The sequence below is a fragment of the Medicago sativa genome, chromosome 2, assembly GCF_051527215.1.
Source record: "Medicago sativa cultivar Bolivia chromosome 2, Bolivia_mono, whole genome shotgun sequence".
Taxonomy (NCBI): domain Eukaryota; kingdom Viridiplantae; phylum Streptophyta; class Magnoliopsida; order Fabales; family Fabaceae; genus Medicago; species Medicago sativa.
Genome location: NC_140750.1, coordinates 31,916,865 through 31,930,287, shown reverse-complemented (window position 1 = coordinate 31,930,287; position 13,423 = coordinate 31,916,865). Strand labels below are relative to the sequence as shown.

Genomic DNA, 13,423 nt, shown 5'->3' with positions numbered 1-13,423 from the left:
AAGAACCAAATCAGCCGCCGCTAACCGTGTTGATGTTGATGTTTGATTCAGATCACCTTCTCTCCTTATTGCCGTTGTCAAGAGGGCTACATGAAAGCTTTATCCAGGTATTCCTAGTACCCTAATCCTTAATATCTTTGATAAATCAAACATGTCGTAGATCCGATCATAATCATGTTCAATGCTTTGTTTGCTTCCGCTATTGATTCATAATTGTTGAACATGATTTATGAAATCTGTTTTTATTAATTATTAAGACCTAAATTTCCAACAAGTGGTATCAGAGCCACTTCATGTTTGGTTTATTGGATTTTATGCAATTTATGTGTTTCGATTGACATGTATATATCATCGATGAATGACTGTTGCCTTATTTCTTCAATCGATGACTTTGTATGGTTATGGGTTGTTTATTAAAGCATAGTTTGTTTTTTTTTTTTTGATCGATACATTTTTTGTGACCTTGTTCATCGATTCTTGATATATATATACATGATACTGTTGATTCAATTAGTTTATGCAAGCCATGTATTTGAGACCTGTTGCTTTTATTATGTCATGAATGGCCTTGGTTTTGTTTTTTAATTTTGCATCGATACAAATTCATATATTTTTGGATTCGGTGACTTCATTTTTTTTTCTCCTTGGCATATTCATGTTTCATTATGCATACTGTATATGACTTTTAGTTGTTAATGTGATCCACGTCTTTGTTGAAATTCAATTGAAAACAAGAAAGTTATTTTGTTTCACTGTGTTGATCGATGCCAACAAGTGGTGTTCCATTTATTTTTATTTTTTTGAATCGGTCTCAAAAATATTTAGAAATATTGAGCTTTTTTTTTTTATTGTTATCGCTACCTTTAATCTTCTGACAATTATAATGCTTTTTTCCTCGGTCAATATTTATCAAAGCCTATGCTGTTTGTTCATGTGGATTATTCACTTTTCTTGGCTGTTGACCGAAAATTGTCCCTTGATTAATTGCATGTGACATCTTCATACTAAATTGCATATCTTCATTCTATTTTTTGTTATGCTTTTTTTTTTTGTTTGTTGATTCATCTTATTTCAGTTTTGAATTTGAATCAACTTTCATGGATCGTTTTTTTTCTTTCTTTCTAATTCATTCGAAAGCAACGTCGTACTAAGCTATTTGGTTTTTGTTCATTATGTGTGTAAATACATATAAGATTTATGAGAGGATGACTTACAAGGACCTCAATGTGAATTTGATATCATTAATTTTGAATATGAAACAAATCCAGAAAACCTTCTCGGTATTTTTTGTTTTTGTTTTGTTTTATGGATATATATATGGTTCCATATCCATTTGAAATAAAATTTGTGAATTGAAAGATACTTCGTATAATCAGATTTAAATTTTGGAAATCTTTAAACAAATCTTTCGGTTTGACTTATTTATAAAGTTTTTTTTTTATTGTTATATCTATTCGGTCTTTGATATATCAAATACAAATATATTGTTAATAAATAAGTATTTGAATTTGATTTGTTTTAAAAATTTGATTTGAGATAATTTTCAAATATCATTATCAAATCTTGCAGCTTAATTTCTATTTGAAATTAGTTTTGATTCACATAGATTCAGTACTTAAAAGTTTATTTTGAGATATTAGGCAATTTTTTGATATATATTTGGTCATCATATATCATTTGTGGAAATTTATTGTCTCTTTTGAATAGTGTTTGAAAACACATCTCAAAATTTTTTTGAACTAATTTGGTAGTACATAAAGTAAGGATTAAATTCTTTAATTTTGGAAAATATTAATTCTAGTTTTGCTTATTTGTTTATAGACATATAAAGTTTGATTTCTTTATTTAGGAAAACATTTCTTTAAAAAAATCATTTGGTACTTGTGTGAATCAATTGTAGCATGAATACTTTTGGTATATAAGATTCAATTTTCTTCTGTTTCAAAATTAAATATTTGGCTTATAGCATGATTCTGATGTTAGAGTTTATTGTTATTAAGTTTTCTACAATAATATTTTGTCTTATCATGCATTTTGAATATATTTCATGCTATGTTTGTTGTTGTTTTTATGCAATATATGTAAATGTATTGTCATACACACATTGGTGTGATTTGTGACTTGCATCTTCTTTCAAATTCGTGAATTTGTCTTCACACTTAAGTATTGTCATACACACATTGGTGTGATTTGTGACTTTCATCTTCTTTCAAATTCGTGAATTTGTCTTCACACTTAAGGGTTGTCGAGTGACCTTATGGTTACTTAGCAACATAATGAACTAATTCAGCCTACATTATGTCGGTAGTGCCTTGTAAATTTAAGACCATTCCCATTTAATTTGTTGTGAAATGTCTAGTAATTGCGGTTGTTTTGGTTGAAACAACATGTTGCCAAAGTAACCTCTGTTGCGTAGATTTGATTCAACTGAACTTACAAAAGACGTAGTATAAATTGTCCATGTGAGTTGTCGTCGGCCCCAAGGAAGGCACAATTTGACCGGATAGTTGCATACATATGGTAGTAAACGTGTGGTGATTATAAAGTAATTTTCCATGTGAATAATAGGATACCCGAAGGTGACTATTATTTGACAGGATTTATCACCCCATTTAATATATATTAAAATTGTCTAGTAAAATTAGTTGAGTCAGTTGAAACAATAATGTTGCCCAAGTAACCTCTGTTGTGTAAATTGATTTCAATTAAGCTTACAAAAGATGTAGTGTAAAATTATTCATGCGAGTTGTTGTTCGGCCCCAAGGAAGGCGCAACTTGGCCGGATAATTATGCACTTGCGAGGGTAAATATGTGGTGATTATAACGTAATTATCCATGTGGGTAATAGGATGCCCAAAGGTGACTATTATTTGACAGGACTTATCACCAATATTTGATCATTGCATTGAGAGTACCGCTTGCAGTTAATTCTTAGCAATCCAAAGATTGTGTTTTAATGGTGCGTTTGGTATCTTGTTAAGGTCTTTTATTTACAAATAAAGTAGCACGTTTCTTTAATATTTTACTGACATGTGTGATGATGTTGTGTTGGTGTAAACTTATTTAAATATTTAAGAGTTTACATTCACATATATTATGATAAACATATGACAATTATAAGAATTTATTCTTTGTCAAAGTAAATTGTCCTTGTTTGATCATTGCTGTAAAATACCACTAGCAATTGATATTATTGTTTAAAGACTTAATATTGATGGTGCACTAGGTATTTTTGTGAGTACTTTAGTTACTCTTGTTCTTTTTAAACTAATATAGTTTATGTATCTGCTAATTTGAGTTAAATTCTAATATAGGATTTAAAGAACAGTAACATTGTTCTTGGATCAAGACCTTAGATAAGGTTGGTGAAACTCACATTCTCTCACAAATTCAGCAACTAATGTGAGAATTAAGTTTGACAAGTGAGTATACACCAAATCTCATAGGTCACGTGAGATCATAAAGCTAAAATATCATATGTATTAGTGGTGTTATTTAAGATGACAAAATTTTTGTCATATTTTCTTTGCTTAAACTAAGGTGGTTTTAAAAGCAATATAGAGAAAGACAAGCTCTCATTGGAGAGTGAGTATTTCATTAAGATTACTAGGCAAAGAAAATGTTAGGAGCACGTTATGTAAATATTTAATCTTGCTAAGACACTATAATTTCGACTATCATGTGACTTGTTCGAGAATTCAGTATTTAGTATTCTCTTTGCACAATTAAGTTTATAACTATTTCAGTTAGAAATGATCATTTAAATGATCAATTCATAAAGTGTGCAAATAAGGAAAAGTTGAAGCAAGAGAAAATAAAATAGTGCTCATTCAGAAAATACCTCAAAAATATAAGGGCAAATAAAGAAAAGTAGTCTTGACTGACTTATGTCTGATGATGTTGAAAGATATATCAATTTAGAATGGACAAAGTCGATAAAGATTTCTTTAATTATTTTTTGAACTATTTTTAAATTGTCATTAATGGATTATTTTTTGTATTTAAAAGACTATTTGGTGAATCATTGCTTGGATTTATTTTTTTTGTTTTAATTTCTCTCTTTGAATGAATCAAGATATTTTAAGTTTTTTATTTTATGATGATTCAATGTGTCTTTTAAGTTCAATTATTAGAGTCAATTCAGTTATGACTTGTGACATTCTATATTGTTTAAGGTTTTAAATACTATAAGTTTTCGTCCCACAAATTAAGAAAATTTTGAGACATAAATTGTTAAGTTTTCTTGAGGATATTGAGTTTGGGGGAGAGATATGGTAATAGAACAAAATTAAATGAGGAAGAATTAGTTCTAAACTAATTCATATAGTTACTATTATTATAGTATATTTGGATCCTCATGAGGACATTATTGTTCCTCCTCTCAATCAAGTTAAGAAACTATTTCATATAGATCAAACTCAACACCCTCAAGAACTAGGGATTCTAGTGTTTAAGAATTGACTGAAAAGAGAAATTCTATTTAGTATATTTGAAAGACTCTATTAAGACAGTCATGATACTAGTTTGCTTATTATAATTATTGAGCTGCATAAGATGGATTTAAATATAGTGTTTCTTAATGGTGACATTAATGATACAATATGGTGCAGCCGAATAAAACTTTTGTGTCAATTGATACAGAGTAAATGATTTGCAAAGTCATGATCCACTTATATGTTAAGAAATTTGTCTCTTGTGTTACCACAAATTCTCATAAAGTAATTGTCTCATTTGGTTTTGAGATAATATTATGGAGAATTGTGGATTTAGCAAGTTCAGTGGGAGTAAGTTTATATTCCTAGTTTAATATGTCAATTTTATTTTATTTGGTCAACTATGATATATGTTTGTTATGTGAAACCAAGGAAATCTCTAACAAAAGTTAGTGATGAAAGATCCTGGGGACACCTCTTTTGTATTAGGCATTTCAATACTTAGAGATTCTTCTCAAGGTATTATTCGGATATCACAAAAGAGTTATATCAATAAAGTTGAAAATGAAATGACATAATTTTTGGATGACCTCGATCACCGAGAGAGACTTTTCAGTCTCAAATATTGCCCATTAGGAAGTATATGAATTCATAAATTTAAGTATTTTCCTAAGCTTTGCCTATAGGATTCTTATATATGATTTTATTATACGCATTTGGAAATAGCGGATATAATAAGATTGTTTGGCAGATACTTGAGCAATTCAAAGTTTGAATTGTTAAAAAGGCAACCATAAGGATTATTAAAGAGAACAAGAGAGCTTATGCTCACATTAGAAATCTGACAATTTGGAGATCATTAGTATGTCAGACTCTGGCTTTTGGATGTCTGTATATAATACACATCCTGATTCAGGAAATTACTGTAAGTATTTATGTCACTTGGTTGCATATTGTTAAAGGTATTGAAAGACCACTCAAGTTATATAATGACATAATTCAGTCTTATAGTTATTCAACAACCTTTATAAAGTTTATTGCCTTATAGATTATTGTTGTTGAATGATAGAACATGCATGTAGAGACAAACTTTATGCTAGCTATACCACTAATCAAAGACATGACACCTAAGGTCTTTTCATATGGTTGTTGTCATTAAGGATGTCTTGGATTAGTGGGAGTCTCCTTTATTTTATGTTCTATACTTTTGTTTTGGTATTGATACAGATTTATGCTATGATTTTCTGCAGAAGTAAAGTTCATGAGGTTATGTTTATTATAACCATTACTGTATCATTTTGTGCAAATATTAAATTTGCAAACTTCAGTTTGATCTTACTAAAGTTTTCAGTTGGATCAGTTGGAAATAGGCATGATTTAGAGATCACATTACATGAAATTTCCATGCCACTCATCCATATCAATCTATGTCATCAAGTGCATTGATATGGTGGTCGTCGGGGTTCCGTTACGTTATATGTCAGTGACGACAGCCGCGGTGGTCCCATTATTAATGTATGAGGTGGACCAGATTGTAAGGTTGAAATCTAAAGATAAATAGCATTCGGATGCGCGCCTAAAGAATTCTGATATAATTATTAAGATATGTAGCCCAAGTGGGAGATTGTTGGAATATTTTATTATTTATTATATTCCAATAATATTATGTGGGCAAATATCGTAACAATAATTATATTAGCTATTTATCATTTGTGGGCCTTAGTTGATTAGTGATCAAATTAAGTAATAAGGCTATTAGATTTCTAATTGGATAATTAAATAAATATTTAATTAGTTGATATGGACTCAATGAGTGGATGTCTGGATGACCCATTAACGGAATAATGGGAAACCCTAATGGCCATCCAATATAAAAGAGGCTATGGTCCCCAATATACCGTACACGGCGAACTCTCTCTTCTCCCCATCTGAAGAGAACTTGAGGCATAAAGGTACCGGTTGAGGAAGAACCAAATCAGCCGCCGCTAACCGTGTTGATGTTGATGTTTGATTCAGATCACCTTCTCTCCTTATTGCCGTTGTCAAGAGGGCTACATGAAAGCTTTATCCAGGTATTCCTAGTACCCTAATTCTTAATATCTTTGATAAATCAAACATGTCGTAGATCCGATCATAATCATGTTCAATGCTTTGTTTGCTTCCGCCATTGATTCATAATTGTTGAACATGATTTATGAAATCTGTTTTTATTAATTATTAAGACCTAAATTTCCAACATTTAATATATCTTCTTGGTTTGTTTAACTTTTGAATTTACTGCTATATGCATGTTCTTTATGCCAGGTATTTTCTTCCTGCTAGCCTTGTTTTGATATTTTGCTTTTAGCAAAAAGCTTCCTTCTTCTACTCATTTCTTTCATCATCGGTCAACAAATACAAGTTTGAAATGCTATGTTAATATATTTGAATAGTCTGGAAATGCAAAATGAAAATGGTTTGTTTTAGAATGAAGTGTTTATATATCACTTATTTTTAGGAGATTTGGATAATATTTTTTTTTCAATTGTTAATTTATTTTTTTTAATGTTATATGTTTTTGAATAAATATTTATTTATCCTAACATATATTAGCATATAAGATCCATGCCTCGCATGGGTTGGCAGTCTAGTATGCTCAAATCTAGAGAAATATCCACATTTTTTCATTTGGACGTCAAGGGGCAGAATCAAAACAATTCACGTGAGCAATGCCCTCAGCTGAAAGATGTTAAAAACATACAACACGCTCTTACTATATAGCCAAAGCATCATCGCAATTTCTTATACAGGTTCGATGTGGGACTATTACAACTTGTTGGCAGGGCCGGCCCAAGGGCCAAGCCACCAAAGCAAGGGCTTTTTAGGCCTTAAGATTTTGGGTTAGAAAAAGGCCTCAAAATAAATCAATTTAGCTATAAATATCTAATATGATATGCTAATAATTAATATTTATTTAGTTTAGTTGGTCAAATTTAAGGTCTCAAATCATTTTAGTCCTATGTTCAATTCTTGGATTTAAATTTAACAAAACTTGATTTATTATACTTTTAATAAGCATTGTGTTATTATTTTTTTAAAATTTTAAAAGGCCTCATTATAAAATTTGCTTAAGGCCACTTGACATGTTGGACCGGCCCGCTTGTTGGTTTTGTAGCTTTAACAAAAAAAGACCAAGTACTAGGAAATATATATATATATTAAAGAAAGTTATTCCTATTCCTACTATATTATTAATTATATACATATTATTCTAAGCTGCTAAATTCTTCTTTTCTTTTATTTTATATACATATACATATAATCGAATCGACTCATGAACCAAACGAGTCAGACTGTATATGATTCAAGTTCAACTCATTTAATTAATGAATTTATTTTTAGTTCAAGTTCAGCTCATTTGGTTCATATAGCAAGTTCCACCTGTTAATTGTTGAGCCAAGTTCTGAACTATTTTCACTTTGTCTCAATTCATTGTCAGCCTAGCTCCAACCAGTTACGGACACCACATACTCTCGGGTAAGAAAACAACGAGTCTTATGAGCACTCAAAACGAAACGACAAACCCCAACCAATTACGGGCACTCAAGACTTCGGGTCCCAACCAATTATGGGCAGCACGCGATGATGAATGTATGTATGTGACACATGGTTAATTAACTCCATAAAATAGATCACTCACAAAGAGTATCCGACTAAATTAATGGTTTTCCTAACCATCATCTAGAGACATAGATTACAACAACAATAACTCCGACATACAAAATATGCAAGACCAGAATCATCATCTAGAGACACAGATTACACCAACAATAACTCCGACATACAAAATATGCAAGACCAGAATTCAAGCATGAAAAATAAATTCCACTCACAACCAAGCAATACAAAATCAAGTTCATATAATAAATACACATAATACAATACTTAAAAATGTTCAAAACATCATCATATCATGCTATCAACAAGTAAATACATATAAAAAATAAATAATGGAGCATCATTTTCCTTACGTTACCTTAGCAAAAGAACTTCTCTTCGAAATTAGTGTTCACGTAATAATATGATAGAATGCATTTTTGTCTCTATTTATAAAAAAAAATTCGCAGCTAATATGTGAGAAACTTTGGGAACAAGTAACTCACATATTAATTTGGGAACAACTAATTCAAATATTACTTTCGAAACAAGTAATTCACATATTAGATCTAGTACAAAAATATCTCAAATTAAGTACCAAAATATATCATACTGAGTATAAAAATATATTATATTATGTTCCAAAATATATTTCGGATCAAGTACCAAAATATATTAGATTGCATACAAAAATATTTTAAAATATTTTAGATTCCAAAATATTTTAACAAAACGTTGGAACTAAGAAAACACTTTTTAATAATGAATAAATTAATTTCTTAATAATATTTCTAAGTAATAAAATATAAATATACATATTTTTCTCTTTAGTGCTTACTTCGTTCACATAATTATCTACCCTTTAGAGGTACTCCCCAACTATATAAACACTATCAATGTGTGTGATTTATCTAATATGATACTTCACTTTCTCTAATTCACACTACACTAGTTCTATCCAATATGATAATTTATGTTTAGTCTTTTAACTCAATTTTCAGAGTTGTTCCAACACTAAATTATTCTATTAAAGCCTCCGCATCATAGTTTTAGTTTTTTTTTTTGTTTGAATAAACTTCTACTAAATATTTAGCAAAAAAAAGCAATTTTTATAAGGATCGATAACTTTGTAGTTTGTACCAACATTCATTACAATAACACAAAAAACATGCGTATGGACAAATCAATATAGTTGATTCAGCTTTATATATAGAAACAACTCAATATATAAATTCGCATGGGAAGAACAAATCATAAATTGAAAAACAAACGAAACTGGATCAAAAATAAAATAATAAAAACCAAAAATAAAATTTAATCATCAAACAAACAAAACCAAAGGTCTTACATAAGTTGAAATATCACTATTAACATAACTACTCTTAAGTAGCAATGTTTATATTTGGATGTAAATTGGACTTCTCTGCTTCGCTTGCTGAACGTAAATTACCCTTGAAACTCTCCAAAGAATTCTTAAAGTCTTCAAGAGATGCTAAATCCATATCATCAATAGAATTATTCCACCAATCATGGAAATTAAAATCACTCTTTTGTGCCTCAGTGACTTTGACAGCTTCCAAAGTATCCTGCTCTTCTTCAAGTTTTTCTTGAAGTGCTTCATATTGAAGCCTTAGGGTTTCAGCAATTTCATCATCTTGTTTCTTCTTTTTCCCATCCTCGACCATCATATGTCCGGTCAGAAAACGTTGAATGACAGCATCACAGGGGTAGCCACATGCATAGAACTTGTTCTTGTCCGGCGATTTGACGATGATTGCAGTTTTTGATTGGCATAGAATAGACAGCTCTATTGCTTTGTTGAAAATTCCGAGTCTGCGTTCTTTTTCCTCTTTCTTGATTTCATGCATCTTTCTCTTCCGTGTGTTGTTGAGTTTTGTTTCAGGGTTCTTTCTCTCACAAGCCCTAGCAATTTTCTTATTCATGATTGTTTCATTCAACATCACTGATGATGAATTATCTGATAACATACAGAAACAAAACAAAATTAAAACAAAAACCAACAAAGCCCTAAATCACAGTTTCTTAATTTCAGTGAACAAACGGGGCTAAGCCCTAGGGCAAAAACCATGCTTCTTCAGACAGAGAAAGAATATATTAAAAAACAAGAACGAAAGAAGAGAGTACCGTAACCCATGATCTTGACGAAGAAAGAATCTTGACACACAATGCTTCTTCAGACAGAGAAAGAAAGAGGGAAAGAAAGATAGAAAGTTGAGATTAGATAGTTCTCAAAGGGTAATGTGGTTAAAATATTTATAATAGTTAGGTAGGGTTTAGTTTGCAAAGGCTAATGAAAACCGTTGGGTCTGGGCTTATGTCTCGCATCTGTGCAAAATTACCATACTATCCCTTCCCCTTTTATTTCATGACAAGTGTCCTTTTTTTCTTAACATTTAGTTTATTATAAAAAGTGATAAGTTCTCACTTCATTGTTTTCAAGTTATTTTTTGTAAATGAGTCAATAAAGAGTATTGTTGAAAAGTACAATTCATATTTGTGTCAATTTTTGGTCTCTAGTCAATTAGTTTTTTTTCTTTTAAAGGGTCATTAATCAATTAGTTAAATTTTTTATATCTTATAAAAAAAAGTTACAATATACTAATAATAATTTACTATAAAAACCTTGCATGGAACATTCATATACTAAACAAATGTTTATCACTAATCTTCTAAATAAAAACGAGAATAATTATAGTATACTAACCTGAGTCTAATATATAATTCAGAAAATTAATTATCACTTAATTCACAACTCAATTATTTTTCATCACGTTTAAATTGTGACACCTGACTCATTTTTTGAGTATTTCAAACACTGCTATATTTTTGTACTATCAATTCATTAAAGAAATAGTGCTTCACCTTCCTTTTTATCGAAAATACTAATTAATCAATATCAACATTTTCAACACCAGCCTATATAACCAAACATCACCTGGCTATGTTGGTTCCATCAAAATAAAATACAAAACAATTATTTGTCACTAATTAATATTAAAAAATATGGGATAAGTAAGCAAACATTACCTGGTTGTGTTCGTTCTATCAAAATAAAATACAAAACAAATATTTGTCACTGATTAATAGTAAAAAATATGGGATAAAAATTAGTCATTTTCTTTTAGTTTTAATCCAAAATAGAGGAGTATTACACCAATTGCTTTTGGTTTTCAGGATATTTGTAATATTTTCTATATTGAGCCATGTAATTCCAAGTTTTCTCGAAACATAGCAATTCTACGCCGTTTTGATGTAATTCAAGAAGAAATCATGCAAATTGGCAAAACAAAACATTTGAAGACTGGCGGCGAAGACTTTGAGAAGACAATGAATAAAGATTCAAGATGCCATGGAAGACATTACAAAGGGATGGGTTATGTTCCCAAGTCAAAAGACATCTTATATGGAACACCAAAAAGGACGAAGAAATAGGCGATTTCACGCAGAAAATTGCATTGATGCACCTCAAGTGTGCTGTCATACGCCCCAAATGTCTTTCATGTGACCAGAGCATGGTCTAGACACATGAAATGTGCACTTATGCGCCTAGGAAAGCGCCTCAAGTGTGCTGGAATCTAGCCAGAACTACTTTTTTAGGAGTATTTAGTGGAAAAGCTCGGTTTTTAGGCCCAACTCCAGATGAAAATTGTCCCTATAAATATCACTCCTCTCATTCATAATTTCTCATTTAGAATGAAGCGATTCAAGGAAGGCAAGCACTAGGATGCCCGTTTGTAGAGCTACCGTGAGGGAGAATTTGTTAATGGCATTCTAAAATTGTAACACCCATACTAAACGTATCTAGAAAGTTTAGCACGTGCGTTATTTTTAGTACTGGATACATTAAAATTTACAACAATAAAACTTCGAATGAATATTTTATACAACAACATGCGTTCGTACCATGATAATACAACTCATCTTTTCTAAAGTATAATAAATACGTCCTTGAATATCCATAACATCCTGCTGCGGGTATGAACGATCACTTGTTGAAACATCCACTCGGCTACTAGCTTGTCATCCAACCTGTTTTTCTGAAACAAATAAGGATTGGGATGAGACATAATGTCTCAGTGAGTTCCCCTAAATCCTAGGCTATAGGCAACCTCAGGGGAAACCTACGGTCACCACGTGTCTACAATACAACCTGACGGTTGATTATACGTGTGTGGTCATTCTTTCCTAGACGGCCGTGCATACTAGATCCGTCGTAGGCTCGTCTTAACTTGTTATAGGCTTCACTTCTTATACTTGTCGTGGCGGTCAAGGGGAATCTAAAACCGCATTGCCAAGAATACGCTCTACGTATCAAGGCCTAAACATAACATAATCATGACACGATTCTAAACTGGACGATTAGGGGAAACCTAATATCATCATCGGTATTACATTCTTTACTTGTTCTATACATAACTTGTACTTGTCTAATAGCATCTCATGCTCTTATTCATTAACTTAGTCGTACATGAATTCATTCATACATAATCATGATCATAGTCATATCATACATAATCGTATGTAAGTTCATTCACTAATTATGTTAGCGTTGAACAAACATTCGTTATCTTGATTCATTTTACGGAGAGCCCCGGGTGGAGTAACCCCGAGTACAATCCCATACATGACCGATGAAACCTAGCAAGGGTACATCGGACTCCCTCGGTGTCGTGCGGGTCCCTTACGACTTGAATCGTTCCCCTTGGAGAACCTCTCGTATCCCCTTGACGTGGATAACAAGAGACACGAACACCTACATCTTGATTACTCAGTGACATGCGGGTCCCTTGCGGCTTGAACTGTTCCCATCATGAGAACCCCTACATTATATTAGTCATGGTCTCGTCGTCGTGAAAGGTTAAACCTATTCATGCTTGCTTGTTTACCTCGGAACCTTGATCGATCCGATTAACGGTAAACTCATACTTGTTCATTCTTGTACATTCTTAGACATAGTGGAGAGATTAACTAATCAATCCACGACTTATCATGCTTGCTATATCATTCTTGATCATATGCGAAGAGAATATACTTCGCGTCTTATCCTTCATAGGATTCTTGCTTCACTTTCTAGTTCTGGACAAGCTATGTCAAGGCTCTATAATCTTTCCCTTGCTTAATAAATAACTTGCTACCCCAATCATATCATATCATGTTATGACATTCCAGCACTTGTAAAAATGGTGTTTTTGACCCAAAAACCTCAAAACCAAGTGTCTCTATGCATATTATGACTCTAGTGGCCATAGAAAACCTCTCAAACATTTGTATGGCAAGTATTTTCAAGCTTTGCAAGCATGGCATAAAAAGGGGTACTAAACTCTTATGTAAAA

At 31.5% G+C, this 13,423-nt stretch overlaps 1 protein-coding gene across 1 annotated transcript; it reads right to left on the bottom strand.

Moving 5' to 3' along the window:
* Positions 1-9,451: 9,451 nt before the first annotated feature.
* LOC146946275 (agamous-like MADS-box protein AGL62) lies at positions 9,452-10,012 on the bottom strand. The gene has a single exon (XM_085748180.1). The coding sequence runs from the start codon at positions 10,010-10,012 to the stop codon at positions 9,452-9,454; it is 561 nt and encodes a 186-aa protein (XP_085604306.1).
* Positions 10,013-13,423: the final 3,411 nt, after the last annotated feature.